This window comes from Acomys minous (assembly GCF_964271855.1).
Source record: "Acomys minous genome assembly, chromosome: 14".
NCBI lineage: Eukaryota > Metazoa > Chordata > Mammalia > Rodentia > Muridae > Acomys > Acomys minous.
The window spans coordinates 22,183,558-22,209,680 of record NC_140496.1 but is presented as its reverse complement, the minus strand read 5'-3'; the positions used below and the strand labels follow the sequence as shown (position 1 = coordinate 22,209,680).

The 26,123-nt window shown below is 49.5% G+C and overlaps 3 protein-coding genes and 1 long non-coding RNA gene across 9 annotated transcripts in view; 3 read left to right on the top strand and 1 right to left on the bottom strand.

Annotated features, from left to right (window-relative positions):
- LOC311582430 overlaps positions 1 to 26,123 on the bottom strand; it is a 222,632-nt gene that overhangs the window by 195,320 nt on the left and 1,189 nt on the right. The gene's annotated exons all lie outside the window — the stretch shown is intronic.
- EDC4 (enhancer of mRNA decapping 4) lies at positions 981 to 14,188 on the top strand. Of its 4 annotated transcripts, none has more exons than XM_084755498.1 (29): positions 981 to 1,436; positions 5,382 to 5,538; positions 5,917 to 6,028; positions 6,257 to 6,363; positions 6,655 to 6,844; positions 6,954 to 7,101; positions 7,183 to 7,287; positions 7,784 to 7,893; positions 7,985 to 8,068; positions 8,147 to 8,242; positions 8,330 to 8,432; positions 8,547 to 8,727; positions 8,824 to 8,896; positions 9,000 to 9,091; positions 9,167 to 9,354; positions 9,430 to 9,563; positions 9,648 to 9,726; positions 10,186 to 10,622; positions 10,706 to 10,810; positions 10,910 to 11,062; positions 11,142 to 11,178; positions 11,258 to 11,447; positions 11,541 to 11,696; positions 11,957 to 12,072; positions 12,160 to 12,325; positions 12,408 to 12,594; positions 12,686 to 12,905; positions 13,264 to 13,427; positions 13,652 to 14,188. In XM_084755498.1, exons 1-29 carry the CDS (start codon positions 996 to 998, stop codon positions 13,842 to 13,844), a joined length of 4,524 nt encoding a protein of 1,507 aa, XP_084611624.1. In that variant the 5' UTR covers positions 981 to 995; the 3' UTR covers positions 13,845 to 14,188. The 4 variants fall into 4 exon arrangements, with proteins under 4 accessions (XP_084611624.1, XP_084611623.1, XP_084611622.1 ...); XM_084755497.1 differs by having other exon boundaries at positions 9,648 to 9,801; positions 11,270 to 11,447; XM_084755496.1 differs by having other exon boundaries at positions 9,648 to 9,801.
- On the top strand, positions 14,553 to 16,037 carry NRN1L (neuritin 1 like). Of its 2 annotated transcripts, none has more exons than XM_084755944.1 (3): positions 14,553 to 14,646; positions 15,350 to 15,461; positions 15,636 to 16,037. In XM_084755944.1, the coding sequence occupies exons 1-3, from the start codon at positions 14,568 to 14,570 to the stop codon at positions 15,922 to 15,924; spliced, it is 480 nt and encodes a 159-aa protein (XP_084612070.1). In that variant the 5' UTR covers positions 14,553 to 14,567; the 3' UTR covers positions 15,925 to 16,037. The 2 variants fall into 2 exon arrangements, with proteins under 2 accessions (XP_084612070.1, XP_084612069.1); XM_084755943.1 differs by having other exon boundaries at positions 15,347 to 15,461.
- Positions 21,618 to 26,123, top strand: part of PSKH1 (protein serine kinase H1) — a 25,361-nt gene continuing 20,855 nt past the window's right edge. The window contains exon 1 of the mRNA XM_084755551.1: positions 21,618 to 22,036. The gene's annotated coding sequence lies outside the window, so the exon portion shown is untranslated. The remainder of the gene's footprint in view (positions 22,037 to 26,123) is intronic.

The window sequence follows — 26,123 nt, the reverse complement described above, 5'->3', positions numbered from 1 at the left end:
CATTCAGAGCACCCACACTCCCCAAGCAAAGCAAAAGACACTGTACTGCCTGCTTGAGATAGCAGAGCCAGGCCCCGTTGGGTGGGAGCATCAGTTCCACACTATAGAAGGAGCCGTGCCTGAGAGCTCTCCGCTCTCGGACTTCTGCAGGGCATTTACACACCATCTCCTCACTTTGCACACACCACGTACTCTTCAAATCCCAGGAAGTCTTAACTATTAGGGCAGCTTTTGCCCTGTTCCTTGGTTTGGGCACAGGTCTTGCCCAGTACAAATCTAGCTTTTCATCCTTGAGACCTCTGGATAGTGTAAAACTGGTATCAAAATAGCAACTGCAGGCTAGAACCAAGCCCAGGATTTGGGTCTTAGGATCGGTCGGGCACACCTGAAAGTTTCCCCTCTCTTACCCCCATATCCTGCGTGTGAGGGGAGAGTAAAGGTTTCTGCGTACTCCATAGGTTGCCCGGTTACACCGTCATAGCCCTGGACAGCACACAGGAGGTTTCAATGGGACTGATCTCTAAGCTGTTTGTATTGGGGGAAGTAGGGGTGAGTGGGGAGAGGTAGACACCAGCTGCCTCTTAGTCCACCCTGTATAAAATCTGCAATACAGCTTCTTCCATGTACCTGTGCCTGAAATGTCTGCAATAAAAAGGTGTTTGTAAATTATGGTTTCTTTATTCCTAACTAAATTTGCCGTGTGGGACAAGGGGGTGCTGGGGACAGTCGGGAAACAATGATAGTAGGTTTTTGTGGTAGGAATCATCTCCCCTGCCCTTGCATTTCCTGGGCCTTTATAGCCTAACAAAGTGTCGTGGTCTTTACTCCTGAGATGGAACAGACTCCTACCAATTCACCTTATTCAGTGTCTGAAAAGTTGCTACCTGCGGGTAGATTTCGTTCCGTTGTACTATTAGAGTTCTTCAGAATGGGGCAGGACCTGGGTTGAATCTGCAGCGACAGTGGGGCTTTACACAACCCAGTGCTCTGTGAGCATGCTCTTTTCTTGGTCTTGTAAATTTTCTCCACTGCTGGACTTGGGGGGAGCAAACGAGCCTAAAGAGTCTACCTCCTGTAGGAACGGCTTGGTCTCTCAAAGCTCGGAACCTTTCTTCTGCAGTCGTTGTAGGTTCCGGGAAGCTAAGGTAGTGGGACCGGAAGTGGAGGCGGTTGGTGGGGTTGGCGGGGCTCACGGGGCTCACGGACGCAGCCCGGGTGGCGGTTTGCGAACTGCGGCTAGATTTTGCGTAGGGCACTGTCTCCTGCTGTCTGGTGGGGTCGTGGCTGGGCGAAATTGGACAGTGCGTGGAGGTAGAGGAACTAACGTGCGAGCAGGACTCTCGTGGCCGGGCCCATGGCCTCCTGCGCGAGCATCGACATTGAGGACGCCACGCAGCATTTGCGGGACATCCTCAAGCTGGACCGGCCTGCGGGAGGTGAGCCGGGATGGAGTGGGTAGGCTCTTGGCGAAGAGGCCAACGTATGGTGTGGAGCTAGACTGTCCTCGGGTACCGCAGGTCCTTTGATTACGGGGGACGGGACTTAAGAGTCATGAATGATTTCTAGGCACATCCAGAGAATGGCGCAGACCCCTGGACGTTAACCCTCTGCATCCTGTGCCAGACCATTCTGCCTTGTCTTTACGTGTTTTGGCCGAAGATAAGGCCCCTCCTCAGAATCCACCCAATCCATCTGGTTTCCTTGCCTCCAAACTCCAATGTTTTGAGGGCTGGCCCTGTGCTCTCACTCGCTATGGTTCAGAGGCCTGATACAATCAACGTCTGTTTAGCGAGTTCTGGGCCTAGAGTTAAGCCATATGCTGAAGAGCTTCTGTTCCCACTTTGCAACTTGCTTTTGCCCCAAAAGTGTAGACTGTAGGCCTGATGTTGCTCTGAAACCGATTTTCAGACAGAAGGTGGACAACCCCAAATTTCTTGTTCTTAATGGATTGAAGGCAAATCACAGACTCTGTAGCTCTGATTATATTAGGTTCGGAACATCTGCAAGCCCATATGTTCCCAATTCATCAGAGTTTTACTTGGCCTTCCAGGATCCCCTTTGGGGCTACTCTTGTCAGGTAAGAGTTCCCAGGACAAAAAGCCAACAGCGTTGTAACATAATATTGTTATTGTAAAAGGATTTTTTGGGTACTGTGATGTTAATGGGGGTGGATAGAGGGCAGGTCTGAGAGAGGAAACTTTAGGCTAGGTCGGAGACTGTATACAGGAGATTGGGTGCTAGGAAAAGCACTCAAGGTACTTATGGAAAAGGCACATATTACAAAAAGGAAATAGAATGTATGGAAAACTAGAGTTTTCTGACTGGCACAGAGATATTTGAAAGTTGTAGTGGCTTGCTAGTGATAGTGGTGTGCATGTAGAGGCCATAATTAAGAGCTGCCTCTTCTCACACGTTTTATGCTTGCTTTGGGGCTTGTGGGGAATCAGACCCAGACTGCTAAAGCAGGCACTGGTACTCGCTCTCCAGTGGGTTTAGCTGGCACATACACAGTTAATCTATTGGCTGCCTGAGACTGCTGGGCTTTGACTGGTGCCTGCAGTGTGTGCTCCCTTTACTCATGAGGTGGTTTGTGCCTCTGATGCCCATCATCAGCTGAGTAGACTATAGAGATTTGGTAGAGCCTGGCATGACTGACTATAGAGCCTGGGCCTATTGTTTATCCTCACAGTAAACTGCTTGGAAGGGAGAGCAGCCAGCTTTTGCCTGAGCTGCTAGAGTGGCTCTAGTCCTAGGGAAAGATAAAGGGTCTTTCTCTAGAAATTATTTGTTTAGTAACTGGAACTTTTTTTTTTTTTTTTTTTTTTTTTTGCTTTTGTTTTGGTGTTTTGAGACAGGGTCTCTCCCTGTATCTGTGGCTGTCCTGGAACTTGTTGTAACAAGTTCTAAATACTCTAAAATACTGTCATTCCTAATACCCCACCCCCACCCTATGCCCAGGCTGGTCTCAAACTCAGAGATCCACCTGCCTCTACCTCCAGACTGCTGGGATCAATTATGTGCATCACCACCACCTGCTGATTCTTTTCAAGTAACTTTTTTTTTTTTTTTTTTTTTTTTGAGACAAGGTCTCTCTCCCTGTAACTTGGCTGTTCTGGACTTGCTGTCTAACTCACAGAGATCCTTCTGCCTCTGCCTCCTTGAGTGCTGGGATTACAGGAGTGTGCCATCGCACCTGACTTCAAGTAGCTTTTGCTTGTCGCTTTTTACTGAAGGACTTATCAGACCTAAGACTGTTTCATGATTGAGAACTTGGTCTTCTCCTGAAGCACCTTCCTGATAGCTGGGAGTTTGGGAAGGAGTGTCTGAACTAATACATTTTAAAATTTAGCCAGAAGCCAGGCCTGGCAGCACTCCCCTGTAGCCCCAGCACTCAGGAAGCAGAGGCAAGAGAGTTAGCATTTGAAAGCCACATCAGGCTACATGTTGAGATCCGATGTAAATAAATAAGAAAATAAATAACTACATAAATGGTTGAAGACAGACCTCAGTGGTAGAACAATTATCTAGCATGTGCAAAGCCCTGAGTTCCAGGCCCAGTACTACACTACCACCACCACCCCCAAAAAAAAACCCACCTAGCATGCAAGGGATGTCCAGGACTCAAGCCACAGTACTAAGGAAGGGTGGGACCAGCCAGTGAAAACATCTAAAATCCTGTCATTCCTGATTGCACATCCCACCCCATGCCAACAGCTTCTCCTCTTTTTCTAGTTCCCCATGTGCCTTTCCTTCTGAGTTTACCTGCCCAAGGTAGCTTGGTAACTAATTCAGTGTGTCAGGTCCCCTCCTCTTTCCTTGCATTAGGAAACTCCACAAACTCTACCACTGTGTTTGTCTGAATTCTGGTACCTCACACACTCTCAGTTATCCTGTATTTTGCTTTAAAACTGTCAGTTTACTGGCTACGGCTGACTATGTAAAAATTAAAATTATGCTAGCATGTACTTGTAATTCCAGCACTTAGGAGACAGAAGCCAGAAGATCCCTATTTCAAGGCCATCTGAACGATACAAGAAGGTCCTGTCTTTAAAAAGGGAGGGAGTGATGAACTTTTGTGGCTCTCATGGTCCAGAGGGAGAAGCTAACCAACCTAGTCTCATATCAGAGGCATTTGCAACCCTATTTTCTCTTTATCCTTCCCATGTTTTGTTTCTGGGTTGTTTGATTGTTTTCATTTCATTATGTTTGCTTTAGATTTATTTTATGTGTATTTTGTCTGCATATATCTATGTGTCCCACATGTGGGCCTGGGGCCTGAGGAGGTCAGAAGAGGGTATCACATCCCTTGGAGTTAGAGTCACAGATGGATGTGAACCACCATGTAGGTGCTGAAAATTGAATCTGAGTCCTCTGCAAGAACATCAAGGGTTCAGTTTGTTTGGTTTGGTTTGGGGTTTTGGGTTTTGGAAACAGGGTTTCTCTGTAGCTTTGGCTGTCCTGGACTTGCTTTGCAGACTAGGCTGGCCTCAAACTCACAGAGATCTCCCTGCCTCTGCCTCCTTGGGTGCTGGGATTACAGGCGTGTACCACCGCGCCTGGCTGCAGCAAGTGCTCTTAAACACAGAGCCATATCTCCCACTTCTTTCTGTTTTGTTTTGAGACAGGATTTCATTATGGAATGTAGGCTGACCTGAACTTCATATATAGCCTAGCATGTCCCTTAATTCAAGTCTTTCTGCCTCAGCGTCTCAGGTGCTGAAATTACAGGCATGTGCCACAATATACAGCATTTCCCATGTTTGCATGTTGTAAATAAAACTGCTGTGACATCCTGTCTTACCCTCCTTCAAGTCAAGTTTGTTTGCTGTTCTTAGCCTAAGTATTAACTGGCCTAACTTTTTTTTTTTTAATTGTGTGTGCATTGGTGTTTTGCCTGCATGTATGTCTGTGTGAGGGTGTCAGATCCTGGAGTTACAGGCATTTGAGCTGCCATGTGGGTGCTGGGAATTGAACCCAGGTCCTTTGGAAGAGCAGTTAGTGCTTTTAACTGCTAAGCCATCTCTCCAGCCCCAAACTGGCCTAATTTTGAGGTTTTATTTATTTGCTTAGTTTTGGTTTTGGTGCTGAATAGCAAACCAAGGGCCTCACTTATAGTAAACAAGCAGGCAAACATGCTACCATTAAGCTGTGCCTCTGGCTTCATCAGAAGGTCTTTGCTGGTTTGACCCCTCCCACAGGCAGAAGAGTTCTCATGCTCATCCTTGGTCCTGCTGTATACACACACTTACAGAATGAGGAGTGAACAAGAGGCCCTCCTCCTCGTGGACATAATAAGTGTTTCTGAGTACTTTATGGTCTAGAGCTGTAGAGGAAGCTCATGGCAGGCAAAGCAACCATGTCACAGTGTCCTCTTTCCCTAGGCTCCAATGCGGAGAGCCAAAGGCCACCCAGTGCCTACAATGGAGACCTCAATGGGCTTCTTGTCCCGGACCCACTCAGTTCAGGTGATGGTAACTCAACAAACAAGCCTGGCATACGGACTATGCCACCCATTAACCTACAGGAAAAGCAGGTCATGTGAGTACCTAAGAAATAGTAACAGTGGTAGTGATAGATTTGGGGGTTTTGCTTAGCTAAGGGAGTCAAATGGGCAAGCAGCCTTTGCTTCCTCTCTTCTGGATGATCTGGGGCAGAGCCTATAATATGTCAAATTTATACTTACAGAAGAGATGAAGACAAGCTAAAGATTTAGCCTTTGTGCCTAGTGTGGAGTAGAATTACCCTCGTTTGTCAGGAGGGAGGTGAGCACGGAGTGAAGGAGCTGTGTACACGAGAACAGTGGACCAGGCAGAACTGGGACTCTGGGACTAGTTGTCTTCATCAGGTAGTTGTGTCCTTAGAGCCCTCTGCTGAGCCTTCAGTGCGCGAGGGACTGGGTTTATGTACCTCTTCCAGCTGCCTCTCTGGAGATGACAGCTCTACTTGCATTGGGATTTTGGCCAAGGAGGTGGAAATTGTGGCCAGCAGTGACTCCAGCATTTCCAGCAAGGCACGGGGAAGCAACAAGGTGAGGCCCAGGGTTTTGTGGTCCACGTACTATATGGGAACACACTCAGCTTCTCATTTCTCTCATGCGTGCTGCTAATTCCTGAGGGAACCACCTTCAGTGTTGACACCCAACCCTTGGAAATCTGTTCTGGGAGATGTCAGTGGGTGCTAGGCTTGTACCTGTGGCCTGGCCTGTCCTCAGGAGGTTTACCTACTCCAGCCCTCAGCTTCTTCACCTTACTTTGAGTTCTCAGGTGAAAATCCAGCCTGTCGCCAAGTATGACTGGGAGCAGAAATATTATTATGGCAATCTGATTGCGGTGTCTAACTCCTTCTTGGCATATGCCATCAGGGGTAAGTAGGGATGTGGGGCATATTTCCAAGAAGGGAGGGTTCTGCTGGACGCCCCAGAGAAGCACATTTAGTGTCGAGCTATTTAGCCTACTCAGATGCTAGGGATACAGTAGAGGTTTGTTGGCTTCCTTGCCATCGCCCTGGGCTAGTCAGGAAAAGCAGGCTTGCTGCTGTGATGGCGGTAGTGGGGCAGGCAAGGGCAGACTTGCTGCTGTGATGGCAGTAGTGGGGCAGGCATTGCAGGCCTCCCGTGCCGCTGCTGCTCACTATTCTCTACTTTTCTCATTTCAGCTGCCAACAATGGCTCAGCAATGGTTCGTGTGATCAGTGTCAGCACTTCAGAGCGGACCCTGCTCAAGGGTTTCACAGGCAGTGTGGCTGATCTGGCTTTCGCACACCTCAACTCTCCACAGCTTGCCTGCCTGGATGAGGCTGGCAATCTTTTTGTGTGGCGCTTGGCTCTAGTTAAGGGTAAAATTCAGTATCCATTCCCAGGCAAGGGGACTGAAAAAGCAGAACTGGGCCTAGGGTTGGGGCTGCTCTGGGCTACCTGCTCATCCACCTGGTATCTAGCCTTAACTCCTACTTAGAGAAGAGATTTTAGTCCATATCCGGCAGCCAGAGGGCACGGCACTGAACCACTTCCGACGGATCATCTGGTGCCCCTTCATCCCTGAGGAAAGTGAGGACTGTTGTGAGGAAAGTAGCCCAACGGTGGCCCTGCTGCATGAAGACCGGGTGAGAGGTCTGGATATGGTGAAGGAAGGATCAGAACTGCCATATTGTGCACATGGCCTAAATACCTCCCTGTACCCCTAGGCTGAGGTATGGGACCTGGATATGCTTCGCTCCAGCCACAGCACCTGGCCTGTTGATGTCAGCCAAATCAAGCAGGGCTTCATTGTGGTAAAAGGCCATAGCACGGTAGGCCTCTCTGCCTTTCCCCTCTCCTGTGCTCTTCATCTGTTCCCCATTTCCATAGCTTTACCAGTATGTTGCCACTGGGGGTGTTGAACATAAATTGGCTCTCACTTGTACAGTTCACTCTTTTTTTTTTTTTTAATTATTTATTTATTTAATGTACATAACTGCTTTATACCTGGAGGCCAGAAGAGGGCACCAAATCTCATTATAGATGGTCGTGAGCCACCATGTGGTTGCTGGGAATTGAACTCTGGTCCTCTGGAAGAGCAAGTGGTGCTCTTAACCTCTGAGACATCTCTCCAGCCCTACAGTTCACTCTTGATGTGGCTGTGCCCTGCAGGTCTGGTTTTCTCTGTAGCACCCACTTCATTCATTCAGTAACACAGAAGTGCAAGGCTACTGTTGGTCATCCCAGTTCACTACCGTCCTCATTTAGGAAAGACTCATTCTTAGCTCCAGTAAGGAGCCAAAGCAAAGCTTTTTGGATTCTTCACAGTGCCTAAGCGAAGGAGCCCTCTCCCCTGATGGCACTGTCCTGGCTACTGCAAGCCATGATGGCTTTGTCAAGTTCTGGCAGATCTACATTGAAGGTCAGGATGAGCCAAGGTAAGGAAAGCTCTGAGAGACCCTGGGCTCTACGCCCCGTGTAGAAAGTGAGACAGATAATCACTCAGGCTCCTCATGTGTCTGTTTATAGGTGTCTTCATGAATGGAAGCCTCATGATGGGCGGCCCCTCTCTTGCCTCCTGTTCTGTGATAACCATAAGAAACAGGATCCTGAGTGAGTGAGTGGGCATGCAAGTAGGCAGTGGGCTTACCTGTGGGCTCCTGGCTGGTAAGCAGCCTTGTTGCTTTTCAGGGTCCCATTCTGGAGGTTCCTAATTACCGGCGCTGACCAGAATCAGGAGCTGAAAATGTGGTGCACAGTGTCCTGGACCTGTCTGCAAACCATTCGGTAAACTAGAGCTAGGGAGTTGAGAATAGGCCAGGGATATGGCTTCTTTGAGTTGCGCCTTATTTGGTCCACTTCTTGGCTTCCTAGCTTCTCCCCAGATATCTTCAGCTCAGTGAGTGTCCCTCCCAGCCTCAAAGTTTGCTTGGACCTCTCAGCAGAGTATCTGATTCTTAGTGACGTGCAACGAAAGGTAGGCTGCTGTGGTGTACCCTAGGAAGAGCTGGTGTGTTTGGGCAGGGCAGGATATGTGACATAGCCACAGCCCTCACAGCTCAGCTCACATAGGAATGTCTTACTCATGCAGGTCCTCTATGTGATGGAGCTGCTGCAGAACCAGGATGAGGGCCGTGCTTGCTTTAGCTCCATCTCTGAGTTCCTGCTCACCCACCCTGTGCTGAGCTTCGGCATCCAGGTTGTGAGTCGCTGCCGACTGCGGCACACTGAAGTGCTGCCTGCTGAGGAGGAGAATGACAGTCTGGGGGCTGGTGAGGTGCCCCAGGCTCAGGGCTATATGTTGGTATGTGGGAAGAGTCCTGGCACAGAGCAGGCCAGGGGCCTAATGGTCCACATTGTCCTTTCAGAGAGTTCCCACGGAGCTGGTGCCTTGGAATCTGCAGCTGGTGTGCTTATCAAGCTTTTTTGTGTGCATACTAAGTGAGTGTGTCAGGGAGGCCTGTCATGTCCTGTCTGTGTTCCCCCTACCCTCCTGGCCCTGGCTTGCTGGAGTATTCTGTTCTCCTCTTTTCTTGTTCTTTAGGGCACTGCAAGATGTACAGATTCGCTTCCAGCCACAACTGAACCCTGATGTGGTGGCTCCACTCCCTACCCACACTGCTCACGAGGACTTCAGTGAGTAAGGGAATAGAAGGGAGGCAGGTTACACTGATGTGGTTCTGAGATCTTACTAAGCAGCTTTCCCAACAGCATTTGGAGAGTCTCGACCTGAGCTAGGCTCTGAGGGGCTAGCTTCAGCTGCTCACGGGTCCCAGTCTGACCTCCGACGCATTGTGGAACTGACTGCACCTGCAGACTTCCTCAGTCTGAGCAATGAGACCAAGCCTAAGTTGATGACACCTGATGCTTTTATGACACCCACCGCCTCCCTGCAGCAGGTACTTCCTTAGTGAAGAGAGGTCTGGTCATGTCCCGTTAGCTGACCTCAGTGCTCATTCTCTGGATCTTCCCAGATCTCTGCGTCCCCTAGCAGCAGCAGTAGCAGCAGCAGCAGCAGCAGTAGCAGCAGCAGCAGCAGTAGCAGCAGCTCTCTAACAGCCGTGTCCGCAGTGAGCAGCTCCTCAGCTATGGACCCCTCCTTGCCCAGGTAAGGCAATACTCAGAATTGGGTGATAGCAGAATTTAGGGCCAGATTGTGACAAATTGCTGTGCTTTGCCTTTCTGCTGGTAGGCCACCCGAGGAGCTGACCTTGAGCCCCAAGCTGCAGCTGGATGGCAGCCTGACAATGAACAGCAGCAGCAGCCTGCAGGCAAGCCCTCGAAGCCTCCTTCCTGGCCTGCTCCCAGGCCCAACTGACAAATTGACTCCTAAGGGACCTGGGCAGGTGTGTGTGTGTGTGTGTGTGTGTGTGTGTGTGTGTGTGTGTGTGAGAGAGAGAGAGAGAGAGAGAGAGAGACAGAGACAGAGACAGAGAGAGAGACAGAGAGAGAGAATATGAATATGAACGAGAGAGAGAATGCATATGTAAAATGCTGAGTAGCAGGTGGAAGACAGGCTTCATATCTCCTGAAAGGTTAGAGCATCCTTTCATGTTCCCTGGAGGGCATCTCCTCAGTCTCCTATCCCCACCTCTTGTGAGCTGGGTCCCTTCTTTCCTCATGTATCTCTTTTCCCTGTTACATTGTCTCTCATCACTATAGGTACCAGTACCTTGTCTCTGTGCCCTTTACCCCTTATTACTTAAGCCTCCATCTTTGGCCCTTCTCAGGTATCTACTGCTGCCTCTGCACTATCCTTGGATTTGCAGGAAGTGGAGCCATTGGGGCTACCCCAGGCCTCCCCGAGTCGCACCCGTTCCCCTGATGTGATCTCCTCAGCATCTACTGCCCTGTCCCAGGACATCCCTGAAATTGCCTCTGAGGCCCTATCCCGTGGCTTTGGCTCCTCTGTTCCTGAGGGCCTCATTGAGCCAGACAGTATGGCCTCAGCTGCCTCAGCACTACACCTACTGTCTCCTCGGCCCAGGCAAGGCCCTGAACTTGGCTCTCAGCTTGGCCTGGATGGAGGCCCTGGGGATGGGGATCGGCATAGTACCCCCTCCCTACTGGAAGCAGCCTTGACCCAGGAGGTTGCAACCCCTGACAGTCAAGTCTGGCCTACAGCACCTGACATTACTCGTGAGACCTGTAGTACACTGTCAGAAAGGTGAGAAGCTTAGAAGGGGAAAGTATGCTAATGGGTGTGTGGGCATTAGGACTATCTACTACTGAGTCAGTGTGTTTCCTTAGCCCCAGGAATGGCCTCCAGGAAAAGCACAAAAGTCTGGCCTTCCACCGGCCGCCTTACCACCTACTGCAACAACATGACAGTCAGGACACCAGTGCTGAGCAAAGGTAAGCACTGTCCTGCTGTACTCTTCCTCTCACAACAGAAATAATAGGCTGATAGGGCTAGCATGGGAGCAGGCGCTTAGCCCTCCTTCCCTTCCACAGTGACCATGATGATGAGGTTGCCAGCCTTGCCTCTGCCTCAGGAGGTTTTGGCAGCAAAATTCCTGCTTCACGGCTGCCTGCCAAGGATTGGAAGACTAAGGGATCCCCTCGGACTTCACCCAAGCTCAAGAGGAAAAGCAAGAAGGATGATGGGTAGGAGGGTTTGGGGACCGGGACTAGGGGTGGTCTCCGTGCTGCCTGATGTGACCTGCAGTGCTTCTTGCCTGTATAGGGATTCAGCTGTGGGATCCCGGCTCACAGAGCACCAGGTATGTAAGGGAGTACCTTTCTACCCATAGGACCCCATCCCACAAGGGTGGTAGGGACTGACATTGGGTAAGTTGTCAGTGCTTCTGGCAGGTGACATCACCCCCTGAGGACTGGCCAGCACTAATTTGGCAGCAGCAAAGAGAGCTGGCAGAGCTATGGCACAACCAAGAGGAGCTGCTACAGCGTCTTTGTGCCCAACTTGAAGGTCTACAGAGCACTGTCACTGACCATGTAGAACGTGCCCTGGAGACACGGCATGAGCAAGAGCGTATCCTTGGGGTGGTGGCACAGCATTGTAGTAGGGCACTGCAGCATCCTTGCCTAGGAAATGTGTAGGTTCTGTTCCTTAGCTCCACCACAGAACGGCGGCTTGAGCGGGCACTGGCTGAAGGGCAGCAGCGGGGTGGACAGCTACAGGAGCAGCTGACACAGCAGCTGTCCCAGGCACTGTCTTCAGCTGTGGCTGGGCGACTAGAGCGCAGCATAAGGGATGAAATCAAGAAGACAGTCCCTCCATGTAAGTTTTTCATGAGATGTCTTTGAAGTGGGCCAGGTGGGTATAGGGCACTGTGAAACAACTTTTTTTTTTTTTTTTTTGGTTTTTCGAGACAGGGTTTCTCTATGTAGCCTTGGCTGTCCTGGACTCACTTTGTAGACCAGGCTGGCCTCGAACTCACAGCTATCTGCCTGTCTCTGCCTCCCGAGTGCTGGGATTAAAGGCGTACGCCACCACGCCTGGCTCGTGAAACAACTTCTGATTCCATCCACTCCTCTTAGGTGTTTCCAGAAGTCTGGAGCCTGTGGCAGGCCAACTAAGCAACTCAGTGGCTACCAAACTTACAGCTGTAGAAGGCAACATGAAAGAGAATATCTCCAAACTACTCAAGTCCAAGGTGATATAGAGTCCAAGATGGGGGAAGTGTGGCTAGGCAGGCCAGATTGGACTCAGGCTTTCAACTTGACCCCTCCCTATATTCTAGAACTTGACAGATGCCATTGCCCGAGCAGCTGCAGACACATTACAGGGACCAATGCAGGCTGCCTACCGGGAAGCCTTCCAGAGTGTAGTACTGCCAGCTTTTGAGAAGAGTTGCCAGGCTATGTTCCAGCAAATCAATGACAGCTTTAGACTGGGCACGCAGGAATGTGAGTAGCGTCATAAATCCCAATAGTAGGAATGGCTGTATCCTGTCATCTTCCCTTTGTGATCTCTGTTTTTATCCTTTAGATTTGCAGCAGCTAGAGAGTCACATGAAGAGCCGGAAGGCACGTGAACAGGAAGCTAGGGAACCTGTGCTGGCCCAGCTTCGAGGCCTGGTCAGCACCCTGCAGAGTGCCACTGAGCAGATGGCGGCCACTGTGTCCAGCAGTGTTCGGGCTGAGGTGCAACACCAGCTGCACGTGGCTGTGGGCAGGTGTGTGGGCACGGCTCTGGGCTAGGTGGTAGGTTTAGGATGGGCCAGAACAGGCTTCCTATCCACCTCATTGGCTCACTTCCCTTTGCAGCTTGCAGGAGTCAATTTTAGCACAAGTGCAACGCATTGTTAAGGGTGAAGTAAGTGTGGCCCTTAAGGAGCAACAGGCTACCGTCACCTCCAGCATCATGCAGGCCATGCGATCAGCTGCTGGCACACCTGTCCCCTCTGCCCACCTCGACTGCCAGGCTCAACAAGCCCACATCTTGCAGTTACTGCAGCAGGGCCACCTCAACCAGGCCTTCCAGCAGGTATAATAGTGTTAACCCTTAATGATGGAGTGTCACCTGACAGGATCAAATGCCCATTTCCCCAGCAGTCTCTGCTCTGTATGGCAGACAGGTTCTTTTTGGCTGTCCGATCCATTGCATGGCCACCTTTCTTTGTATCTTAACCCACCTTTCCTCATGACCACCTTTTTAAGGAAAACTTTGTAATCTAATTTCCTAAAGTAGCCTTATAACCCTATCAGAGTTTCTGAACATCACTTCTGGAACCCCCAGAATCCAACTTTGGTCTTTAGCTCTTAGGCCGTACACCCTCAAATAAGCAAGCATTCCCGTCCTGGCATTAGGTATAAATGAGCACGCTGTCTTGTTCTACTCCCAGGCGCTGACAGCCGCTGATCTCAACCTGGTGCTGTATGTGTGTGAAACTGTGGACCCAGCCCAGGTTTTTGGGCAGCCACCCTGCCCACTATCCCAGCCTGTTCTCCTTTCCCTAATCCAACAGCTGGCATCCGACCTAGGAACTAGAAGTGACCTCAAGCTCAGGTGAGTTGGGCAGTCAGGAACCAGAGATGAGCTAGAGGGAGACACCCACTCTTACTGATTCCCATCTGCAGTGTGTCTTCCCCCCCCCCCCCCAATCTTCTCCACCCCTCCTATAAGAGGCTTAGAAACTTTCTTGTCCTTATTCCTCTGGGGTTCAGTGCCACCAGGGGGCACTCCTCTCTGCTGGCATCCAGCTTTAGCCTGCTCTTCTGCCTTATCCCCAGCTACTTGGAGGAGGCTGTGATGCACCTGGACCACAGTGATCCCATCACTCGAGACCACATGGGCTCTGTCATGGCCCAGGTGCGCCAGAAGCTCTTCCAGTTCCTACAGGCTGACCCACACAACTCACTTGGCAAAGCCGCCCGTCGTCTCAGCCTAATGCTACACGGCCTTGTGACCCCCAGCCTTCCTTAGCCATTTAAACAGGGATGGCGTGACAATGAAGGCCAGTCTGGAGGTCTAGGCCAAGGCAGGGCCATGTCTGGTGTTTCCCTGCTCAGGCCTCCATCTCCAGTGTTTGCAGGGAAGTAAGGGGCGAGGCACAGCAGTGGTCTACTGTATGTGGTAACCGACAGGGTTAGGCTGGGCCCAGGGCAGGTATTGTGCCTTCTTGGGTCCTGCCATGCCTGAAGCATGACCCCAAGATCGTGACACCACTTGAGTTGAATTTTCCATGTTCCTTTTTACCTCTAATTTGGATCTTTTTGTTTTTGAAAAACATTGAGAAATTCAATTAAAGGCTTTTGGAGTAAAACAAAGTTTGTGTGTGGTTTGGTTTGTCTTTGATGTGACTGTTTTCTCCTCCCTTTGGGAAAATCTGTCCAAAACTACCCACCTTGGGGTCCCCTGGCACCCATTCTCACCTGATAAACTGCCTTCACATCTACCCTGCCCAATTCAGGCAAAGCTCCTAGCACCAACCAGTTCAGCATCAACATGCCTTCTCTCCAGGCACTGTTGCCCTCTAGGGTCCTTCCTTACTTCTATGCCAATCTGGATGCTGGAGGTGGAGCTGACAGCTGAGATGAGGCTCCGCCTTCAGCTCCCATCCAATCAGGATCCCTTCCTCCGGGAGGCTGGGCCCACAGGCGGCTCTCCTAGCCACTAGCTCCCGCACTAGGTTTACAGCCAGGGAAGATGTGCTACTGCTGCCACTGGTGCAGCCGCTGTAAGCGGCTACCCTGTACCCTGACGCTGTTGCTGCTACTGCCACTCGGTGAGTGTGAGCGTTCTGGGCCTAGGCTGCAACCCTTCTCAAGAGGTCCTAGCCAGACTGGGTATAGAGTATGGGAGTAGAGGAGTTACAGGACAGCAGTGAGGGCTCTAGGAGAGTGTGAGAGTGACTTCAGGATGGGAAGTGCAAACTGCTCAGTTATGGGGGAAGAACTTGAAAATTCTGTGGCCCCTCTTCTGACCATGGAACTGTGGTCCGGAGTGGAACAACAGGCCGTGGGTCCGTGAGCTTAGAGTGACTGGTTTTGATCCCCACCCTGCCTGCTCAGCTTCAGCAGAGATTCTCGTCTTTAGGAAGGCAATGAAAGTGCCAGGTGAAGTTCATGAAACCCACAGAAAGGCTGCCTTCTGCCTGTGACCTCATGCTTTGGGACCCTATACCCCTCAATCCCTGTCTCTGACCTAGAGCCCCAGGAACTAGAGAAGGAACTGAGCTCTGAGCTCCAACACTCCCTTCCTGTTCCCACACCTCACACCTCCATGTGCATCCTAGCCAGATCCTATCTTTGAGTGTCAAGACAAGAGATCTCCAGATACCCTGAAGTTCCCTGGGGGCACCTCTTTCACGCTGAGTCATGTCCCCAGAGCGCTATCAGGTAAACAAGGTCCTGACAAATGGACCCTGGCTCTTTCTATCAACCATTCTCCATTCCCACCCCACTCTTAATCTGTATGCAACCTAGCAGTGGCTTCTGAGGGCCCAAACCGCTGTGATACCATATACCAAGGCTTTGCTGAGTGTCTCATCCGCCTGGGGGACGGCATGAGCCGAGGAGGCGAGCTACATACCGTCTGCAGGTACCAGCAGGTGGGAGGCAATGGGCCCCCCGCCCCCGCCCCCCCCCTCCGGTGGTGATAGGAGGCTCCACCCAATAACCTGTGCTACTGTGCCTCCACCTCAGGGCCTTGAGCCTGTTCCCAGGCCAAAATCTTTGTGCTCTGTCTCACTCCCCTAACCCCATTCTGTAACAGATCCTGGAATGACTTCCACGCCTGTGCCTCTCGGGTCCTGTCAGGCTGCCCGGAGGAGGCTGCCGCAGTGTGGGAGTCACTGCAGCAAGAAGCTCGCCGTGCCCCCCACCCAGATAATCTGCACATCCTCTGCGGTGCCCCTGTGAGTGTTCGGGAGCGAGTTGCTGGTCCAGAGACCAACCAGGAGACGCTCCGGGCCACAGCTCCTCCTGCACTGGCTCCAGCCCCAGCCCCTGCTTTGCTCGCTGCTGCTCTGGCACTTGCCTGCCTCCTGGGACCTCTGGCCTAAACAATCTGGTTGGCCAGCCAACAGTGCCCCTGCCTCCCATCACTGCAAACAGTGGCGGCTGGGTGAGCTCTGCAGAGTGTATACAGTTTTCATTAAAGGTATTTATATTTGCACCGAGCTGGTTCCTTTCTCCTGGCTGTGGCCCTCTTGGCTAAGGCAGGGGCCCCCAGAAGCCGATCCCCACGTGGAATGGGCGTGCCTCAGGACCTCCACAAGGGACCCAATCATCCTTCTAAACATTCATTTCGTGCATGCATTGAGGTTTCTTTCCATTACGCTATAGGTCCCAAGATCACCTTGGTTCCCATGAGCTCTAGTAGAGAGCGAAGATCTGCCGGAATGCACAGCCCTTCTCCACCTTCCCAACTCGCAGGGATGTGGGGGTGGGGGATGATAATGGGGGTTCCAGGATGGGAGCTCTCCACCTCAGACTCCTACCCTCAACTACTCAGGCCTGGTGGCCAAGTGAAGTCTTTCTTGGGCTTTCTGCAGCCTCCTGGTGCCTCTCTTGCTCCTCCCTCTGCCAAACTCAGTGCTTCTGAGGCCTGGACTGCCTCAGGAGAAGCCATCCAGAAGCACCTAAGTCCAAACTCAAACTCCTGACAGGACTGGAAGTTACAGAAGCTGAGGCCATAATGACGGGTACTCTGGCTTCTGCTCGTCACAAGCTTGCTCTTTGGGGGTTTGCAGTGAGGAAAGAAAATGATTCCAGAAACAATAGAGTGAGAGGTTATGTGGTGTGGGCAGGGCCCCAATTTATTCCAGAGAGGCCAGAAGAACAGAGAAGGTTAACATTATGTTTTATCTTTTCTCTCTCTCTTGGGGGGTGGGGTCGGGAGTTGAGACAGAGTATCTCTGTGTAGCCTTGGCTATTCTGGACTCACCTTGTAGACTAGGCTGGCCTGGAACCTATGGCAATCTGCCTGCCTCTGCCTCCCTGAGTGCTGGGTTTACAGGTGTGTGCTACCACACCCAGCTTCTTTTTCTTTTTAGGATATGGCTTTCCTTACACAGAGAAACCCTGTCTCGAAGGAAAAAAAAAAAAAAAAGAATAGGGCCTTCCTATGTATCTCTGGCTAGCCTGGAACAGACTGGCCTCATACTTGGAGTGATCCTCCTGCCTGCCTCTTCCTCCTAGGTGCTGAGATTACAGGCATATGTTGCCATTCCTAGCCTTAAATAAGACTTTTGTAGATGTTGCAGTGGCCTCATGGACTTTCTCTATTCACTTTCTCTACTTCCTGAATTGAGAAATGGATGCTTGTATTAAGCTCCTTCCCTCTTAACCTGGCCCTGCACAAACCAGCTCTGTGTTCCTGCAGAGCCAGCTCTGCCTACTCTGTCCTTGAGGCCGGGAAGTCTCAGAGAAGCCAAGTAGCACATGGGAGGTGATGGTGCCTTCAGCCTTACAGGTGTTTCACTCCGCAAAGTGCTCTCCACACGAGCATGAGGACCTCAGTGTGACCCCAAGGACCTATGTAAAATGTCAGTGTGTGGCATACATTTGTAGTCCCAGCTCTGGGAAGGCAGAAATCAGTGGATCTCTGGGGCTTGCTGGACAACCAGCTTCACCTAGTCAGTAACCCCAGGTCCCTGAGAGAGCCTATTTCCAAAAACAAGGTAGATAGCACCAGAGGAATGACACTCAAGATTGGCCTTTGCGCGCGCGCGCACACACACACACACACACACACACACACACACACACACACACACACACACACACACCCCGAGCAAGCCAATAAGATAGCTCAGCCATCAGTGAGTAAAGCTGCTTGCCAGCAAGCCATATGGTAGAAAGAGAGCTCTGGCTCCCACAAGTTATTCTTGGACCTCCACAGGAATGTTCTATGTGTGCACATGTACTCACACATAAATAATAAAGTAATAAAAATTATAATTTGTCATTAAAAAAAGAAGTAGCACAAGAAAACCTGATATGGAGAGGGATCATTTTTAAGAGAGGCCATTAGCCATCACCTGGCAGGCCAGGCTGTGCCGTTCATGCTGGGAGGCTGTTTACACACGCGCGCAGACAGACAGAACAGTTAGGTGTGATGAAATCTGCTTAGGCTCTGAGGTGACAGGTGTCTTTGGAGACCTCCACTCAAGTATGCAGAAAGACCGATACCTAAACATCCTCCCACGAAGACTAGCTCGGATCCTCCCCTTAGCACTGTTCTCCCTACCCTGGCTGCATCTTTGTCCCAATACTTCATGGAGCTTATTTTAAAAATGTGTATTCTTATTTAGATACATTTACTTTATATGCATGTCTTTTGCCTGCGTTTACTTATGTGCACCACTGCGTGCCTGGTGCCCCCAGGGTTCAGAAGAGGCTGCCACATCTCCTGGAATTGGACTTACCACATGGATGCTGGGAACTGACTCTGAGTATAAAAGCAACCAGTGCTCTTAACCTCTGAGCCATCTCTCTAACCCCCTCGTTGACCTAGATTTTTATCTTACTTCTGCCAACCATTGGTTGTTCACCTCATATTCCTAAAGGAGAAAATCCAGAGAAAAACAAAGTCCTAAATCTGCTGCCCTTATCCACTAGAAATTTCTGGAAAGAACAATGGGACTTCCACTCCTTTGTGTGTTTCTTTTTGGGGGGAGTTTCACTATTGTAGTCCTGGCTGTCCTGGAATTCACTACATAGACCAAGCTGGCTTCAAATGCATAAAGATCCATCCACTTTTGCCTCCTGAGTATTGGAACTAAAGCTGCTAGCACTTTGCCAGGGCTGTCTATCTGTTTTATAAAATACATTTATTGCATGGATGGATGGATGGATGAGAGTGCTTATGGGTGTGCTACAGTACACATGTGGAGGTCAGCGGACAACTGACAAGAGTCAGTTCTCTCCTTACAGTATACACATCTTGGGAACTGATCTCAGGTCATCATGCATGGCAGCCATCTTGTTATCACCTCTCTCTCTCTCTCTCTCTCTCTCTCTCTCTCTCTCTCTGTGTGTGTGTGTGTGTGTGTGTGTGTGTGTGTGTGTCTGTCTGTCTGTCTGTGTGTATTGGCTTTTTGAGACAGTTTCTTTATGTAGCCCTGCCTGACGTAGAATTCAATTTGTAGACCAGGCTGACCTCAAACTCAGAGATCTACCTGCCTCTGCCTCCTGAGGGCTAGGATTAAAGGCATGTACCACCACGCATGGCAATATATATATTTTAGGTTATCCTTTCCTAGTTCTAGTTCTTCTTGGTCAACACAAAACAGCTATTTCTTGCTTAAGATCACCAGTTGTAGAAAGTACTATGTAACTGAATATAAGCTAAATTAGATGTACCTCTAGGTATACATAGAATTTGGGCTTTTCCATGTCTCAGTATAACACTGGTTTATGAATGCCTAATTCCCAGTGAAATTCCCAGATGTGGACCCCTCAAAGATAAGGGGTACTTTTCATGTCTCTAGCACCCAATCTAAGGTAAAGAGTGCACTGTGGAGCGTGAGGAGTGAAAGAATATGTAACTTCAACACAGGTTATCGTCAGAGCCAACGCCAACACGGGCTCAGACTGAGAGTGAATCCAGCGTAGAGGGCATGTCATCGTGGGGCACCACCCTCAATTTGAGCAGATGGTTGGGAGGGATAGACTGGAGCTTCCTAAAAGTTTTCTAGACCCAGTAAATGCCCAGGAGCAGCATGCTTCTGAGAGCAGGCCTGGCTGCTCTGGCAGGCACTGTGGGGGATTACCATCCTCCTACTGTGACCTACTTTTACCCTGATGTTTTGCTCCCTAAGTCCCTACTCTTCCATGGGCTGGGATGGGAGGCTGAGTGGGGGAAGAATTTGCTCTCTGGCCAGGGGCTTAAAGGCTTTATGGGTTTTATCTCAGAGCTGGAGCAGAGGGGTGGGATGATGGGCAGGATGCTGGGACCTGGGCGTACATCGACATTGTCCTACAGCTGTAGTTCTGTAGTCAGGGCGTGGCTTTACCATCACACCAGCACACTTCCCTGCCTCGCCTGTGCTTTTCCCTAGAGCCTGAGCCAGCACGTGAATATAGTGTATGACAAACATTTGTTAACTAATTTGCCAAATATTTTTTAAGGTTTATTTTATTTATTATGTATACAACATCCTCCCTGCATGTGGGCCTGCCAGCCAGAAGAGAGCACCCGATCACATTACAGATGGTTGTGAGCCACCATGTGGTTGCTGGGAATTGAACTCATGGACCTTCGGAAGAGCAGCCAGTGCTCTTAACCTCTGAGCCATCTCTCCAGCCCTCTATATTATTTTTTTCTGTGAGGTTAGGATTATGATTATCTTAGGTTTATAATCATGATAAAGATAGGAAAATAGTATGGAAAACTTGGAGGGCGATGTCTTTGCTAAGAATTTACACAACTACAGAAATGTCAGAACTGAGGTTTGATCCCAGGTTTGGCCCCAAAGTCAATATTCCTTTTTTTTTTTTTTTTTAAGACAATGCCTTTCCGTGCAGCAGCTCTGTGTATCCTATTCTTTTTTTTTTTTCTTGTGTGTGTTTGTGTGTATCCTATTTCTATACAGACAGATCATGCTGGCCTTGAACTCAGAGATCCACCTGCCTCAGCCTCCCAAAGTATACCATGCCAGGTTAAAGTCCATGTTTTTAGTAATTCCACTGCCCTTTGGGAAACAAATTTCACTGCTGCTGTTTGAGTTAAAGTCTCAACCCATATTCCAGGCTGACCTAGAACTCATATGGCCTAGCTGTTCTGCATCTCCTACTGCACTACTCCCTTAGGGTCTACTGCTATATGGCAACATACCGGTAAATTGCTTTTCAGACAGAACCTCAGTATGTAGCCCAGGCTAACCTCAAGCTCAAGACTGACTTTATTCTTCTTCTAAAGTACTAGGACTACAGGCTACAAGTACCAACACACTAAGCTTCAAAGCAACTTTTAATTAAAAAAATAATATTAAAACTTTACCATGTAGCCGGGCATGGTAGTCTACATCTGTAATCCCAGCACTCAGGGAGGCAGAAGCAGGCAGCTCTCTGTGAGTTGGAGGCCAGCCTGGTCTACAAGGCAAGTCCATGATAGCCAAGGTCACACAGAGAAACTCTCTTGAAAAACAGACAGACAAAAAACAAAGAAAAAACCAAATTAACTCGGGTGTGGTAGCACAGGCTTTTAATCCCAGCACTCAGTGGGGAGTATTGGGGTTGAGGCAGAGGCCAGCCTAGTCTCTGGAATAGCCTGGAGCAGAGAGAGTTCTAGGATAGCCAGGGCTACATGGAGAAACTCTGGCTCGAAAAACCAAAAACCAATCAACCAAACCAAACAAAACTAAAACAAAACAAAACCCCAACAAACTAAAAAGTCTACTACTGTCTAGAAGTTGTTCCAAAACAAACTTCACCACAATTCAGAAATTAATTGCCTATTTAACACATCTGATTGTCCGAAAATGTCTCAATAGCAATTATATATACATATACATATATATATATATATATATATATATATATATATATATATATATATTTTTTTTTTCCAATTAGCGTGTGATCCCAGCATTCAGGGAGGCTAAGGGAGGCTGATTCCCATGAGTTCCAGGCCAGCCTGGATTACAATAGTGTGTATTCCTGGTAACCTACCTATAGGGCGATAGATCGAGTCTCAAGTGAAACAGAACAGATTTTATTAATAAGATCTACGTCAGTCATCTGTGGAGATCCAGAGTCTTTTGGAGAAAGCTCTGTGCACACTGTGTTCTTTCTCCACTTGCCCTTCAAGAGCCTCTTCATCTCTAGAATCTTGACATTTACTCCCTGCTCCCCGGCACTCTTTTCCACCCACAGGCTTATCCCCAGCAGTTTCCAGCCGCAAACAGACCCACCCCTCAAGAAGAGCCCTTCTCCGCCCGGAAGACGTTGATTGGCAGGCACTCAGAGGACGCCCACCGCATCCGCGGGCTGGAGCATCAGCCTCGGGTCCTCCCCGGGGGCCTTCGGAGTTTGTTTTGGCGTCGGGCGCGCGCAGCAATGACGTCACGACGCTGACGCGGGAGGATGGCGGCGGAGGCGCCCGTGGCCTGGGCCGGGAGACGGTGGGCTGAGCCGCCGAGACTCCGAAGAGCCCGCCGCCCGCGCGAGGTGAGGCCTTCCGGCTCGGGGCTTCGGCCTGACGGCCGTGAGGGGCTGGCGGGCTCGGCCGCGCGGCGTGGGCCTGGCGCTGCCGGGCCGCCGCAGTGCAACTCCGAGCCCTGGGCCCCTGTGCACCGGGGCCTGCGGGCTGGGGAGTGGGCCGGGCCGTGGCCACCAGTGGTCTCCTGGCACGGCCTTGGAACCTGCTGCCGCGTTAGGCCCGATGGACTTGGTCTCCTGCCCAACCGTCCCGCGTCCTGCGCGGGTCAGGCTGATCTAATGCTTGTGTGCGGCGCCTACTCCACACCCTTCCCTTGCGACTGAACGCCAGGGTCCTGCGGGGGCCACCGATCGCTGCCATGGACAGGCTGGGAAAAGGGCCAGAGTCCAGCAGGGTCGCTTGCACGTCAAATCTGTCATTACTTATAAGGAGCCATCCCCGTTCAGTCCTCTAATGAAGCTGCTGTATTGATAATTGCCCTCTGAAAATCACTCGTTAAAACTGCCTCCCTAGTCACTTGTAGGGAAAAGCTAAACCTTGTCGCCTGCAGCATTCGGAACTCTTCACTCTAGGCCTAGCTTCCCCTCCAGTCAACTTGTGGGCGCTACAGTCCTGCGTTAATGTAGTGTGTTGTTGAGGCATGCGAACCTCCTGTTAGCTCCATGGTATCATGCTTTTGAGGTTCAGAAAGCTGCTTTCTCAGTTTATGAAACTCTTCATTTTCACTCTCATACACCAGTATCCTTCACCTGTGTCCTTCAAAAATCTACCGTTGCTGTGTTCCTTGGGAAACTCCCTTGCTTTCACACAGCAGTAGTGTTTGATTAAAGCTATTTCGACACTGACTTTTGAATGGAAACATATTAAGCCATTGCCAGTGTCTGAGACTGTCACAGCAGACACCTATGTATGTGATAGGGGCTTCAGCCTTTTAGTTGGATGTGGGATCCAACTTCTAATTCCGGTATTTATGAGGTGGAGGCAGGAGAATCAGTAAAGGCCAGTCTAGACTACATAGTATGCTTAGGGCAAGCCTGGGCTACATGAGATCCTGTCTATCACAAGCAAAATATCCCAAAGCGCTGGTATGGTGATGCATGCCATTTTGCCCGGCTAGGGCCTGAACTATTTTTTGCTGAACTACAGGTACAGCTTACAATTTGATTTCAGAAGTTGTGTGGTAGCTCAGGTGCTGTAACCCCAGCATTTGGGAGGCGGAAAGATGAGGAATCCACGGATTTGAGGCTACTCCCACACTGTATATGGAGTACCAAGTCAGGCAGGGTTACAGAGTGAGACTGTGTCTCACAAAGCAAAACAAAAACAAGAAAGAAACGAGATGAGATAGAAACTGTATTTTTTTTTAAATTTATTTTTATTTTATATCCACTGGTGTTTTGCCTGCATGTATATCCATGTAGGGGGTTCCAGATCCCCTGGAGCTGGAGTTACAGACAGTTGTGAGCTGCCATGTGGGTGCTAGGGATTGAATCCAGGCCCTCTGGAAGAGCAGCCTGTGCTCTTAACCACTGAGCCACCTCTCCAGCCCAGAAACCTGTAGTTTTAAAGTTGTTTTAAAGTCTCCTTCCTCCACTTGTATGGTGATTAATTGATCCTGGGCATTTGGCATTCTACTAAACTGAGCTGTACCCCCATTTCAGAAATCTGTATTTTAGCCAGGCCTGGTGGCTCACATTTGTAGTCCCAGTGCTGGGGGGCGGGGGGCTGAGGCAGGAGGATTGCTGAATAGTGAGTTCCCCAGTCCAGCCTGGTCTACAGAGTGAGACCAGAGAAAAGAAAGCAAGAGCCAGTGACATTACTTCTTGGATGATGTCTTGCTGCCTCGGGTAGCTTCTGGCCCTGTCGATTCCTCTGTGGGCTCATTGCGTATACCTTAGAAAGACTTTGAAAGACCTGAATTCACTTACTGGCTTTTTCAGATCCTGAGAGTCTTTGAGTCCTCTTTGCCCAGTTCCAAAGTAGGATGGTCACGTTGACTTCATTTGATCTCATTAGATTGCAGATGGGTGAGATTATATGGAATGTTTAATTCACTTGACATTTTTTAAATGGAAGCCACTGTTAGCTAAGATCCAAGTGTCTTCCATCTTTTTTTTTTTCCTCCAGTGCTGGGCATCAAACCCAGGGCCCTATACATACTAACCAAATATATGCCAGTAATAAATAAATAAACATATATGTATTTATGTACATATACATATTCACCTTTCCATGTCTGTCTCTGTCTGTCCCTCTTTGTCTCTCTCTGTCTCTTTCTGTGTGTATGTGTTTGTGTGTGTGTGTGTGTGTGCGTGTAGTTCATAGACAATGTGTGAGTTGGTTCTTCTGGGACGGAGTCAGGCTGTCAGTCTGGGTGGCAGGTGTCTGTACCCACTAAGCTCTTGCCAGCCCAGTTGCTGTTGCCGTTTTTGTTTTGTTTTCCCTAGTACTAAACGTTGGATGTAGTCCAAGAACTCTGCCACTGAGGTAGAGCCCCAGCCCTCTTTGACACTTTTGACTTTGAGATAGTATTTTACGTAGTCTTCCAGGCTGGTCTATAGCTAAGACAGCTCTTGGGATGTCCCTGCCTCAGCTTACTGAGTAGCTTGGATTTGGGCCTTTCCTACCAGGCCCAGTTAGAAAATGTTACCTTTTTTTTTTTTCCCCTCCTTCTTTCGGATTTTCAAGAGAATGTTACTCTGGTGTAGTCCTGGCTGCCCTGGAACTCACTCTGGAGACCAATCTGCCAGCCCCTGCCTGAGTGCTGGGATGCCTGGCAAAATGTAATCTTTTAAAGTTGTTCTTCATAGCGAGTGTTTTCTTCACGGTCGCTTCTAGATATTCCAGAGCTCTGGTAATGCTGCTTCTCAGATGAATGCGTCGGCCGCTCTCCTAGAAGGGCTTTGGAATGCTAATTTACTAGTGGATAGGTTTGCTGAGTAAGCAAGTTTTCTAGGTCTAATTGTAATCCTGTGCTTAAGTTGTATAAATGAGCTAGAGAAAGTACAGCCTTCAGGAAACTTGCTTTTCTCTGACACTGAGCTGTAGTTTCACATCTCGGATTTTCTTGGTGCTCGGGAGAGAATGCCCTTGAAGATCGGAGTGCCTGTGGAATCTGAAATAGATGCTGAGGTCTTATGTCAGTCACAAGGTTATAGTTGAATGGGTAAGATTTGGTTTGGCTTTGTAAGTATAAGCATGTTCTTTGAGCAACCCTGACATTGCTCAGCGCCGCCTAACCAGCTGTGTGATGATGTGATTGTGTTGAAAGTAGTTGAAACCATTGACCCTTAGACTTCAGGAGAGCTGAGAACAGCTGTCTCCCTTGGCCCACAGAGATCCACCTGCCTCTGACTCCTGAGTGCTGGGATTAAAGCCGTGCGCCACCACACCTGGCTCCCTGGACTCATTCTGTAGACTAGGCTGGCCTCCTCAAATGCACAGCATCCACCTACCTCTGCTTCCCAGAGAGCTGGGATTAAAGGCATTCACCACCATGTCCCTCTCTAAAACATTTATCATCATCATCATCTTTATTATTTATGGTGTGTGTGACTGTAGGTACATGCACTGTGTCATGTCATGCATGTAGAGGTCAGAAAACAACTTTTCTTTTTTCTTTGAGACATAGTGTCTCTGTGTTTTGCTGTCCTGGTACTTACTCTGTAGACCAAGCTGGTCTTGAACTCAAAAATTTACCTGCTTCTGCCTTCCAAGTGCTGCGATTAAAGTTGTGCACCAGCACTGGACAGCAAGAAAACAACCTTTTCACACCATGGATCCCTAGGCTTGAACTCAGATCAAGTCTGTACAGCAAGTTCTTTGCCTACAAAGCCATCTTGCTGGCCCACTTTCTTTGAGCTTTATGTTTGTGTGTACATATACACACAAATATATTTTTAAAATATTTATTTATTTAGTGTATATGAGTGTATGCATACCAGCATGACAGAAGAGGGCATCAGATCCCATCACACATGGTTGTGAGCCACCATGTGGTTGCTGGGAATTGAACTCAGGACCTGTGGAAGAGCAGACAGTGCTCTTAACCACTGACCCATCTCTTCAGCCCGGTATATAATATTTTTAAAGCTG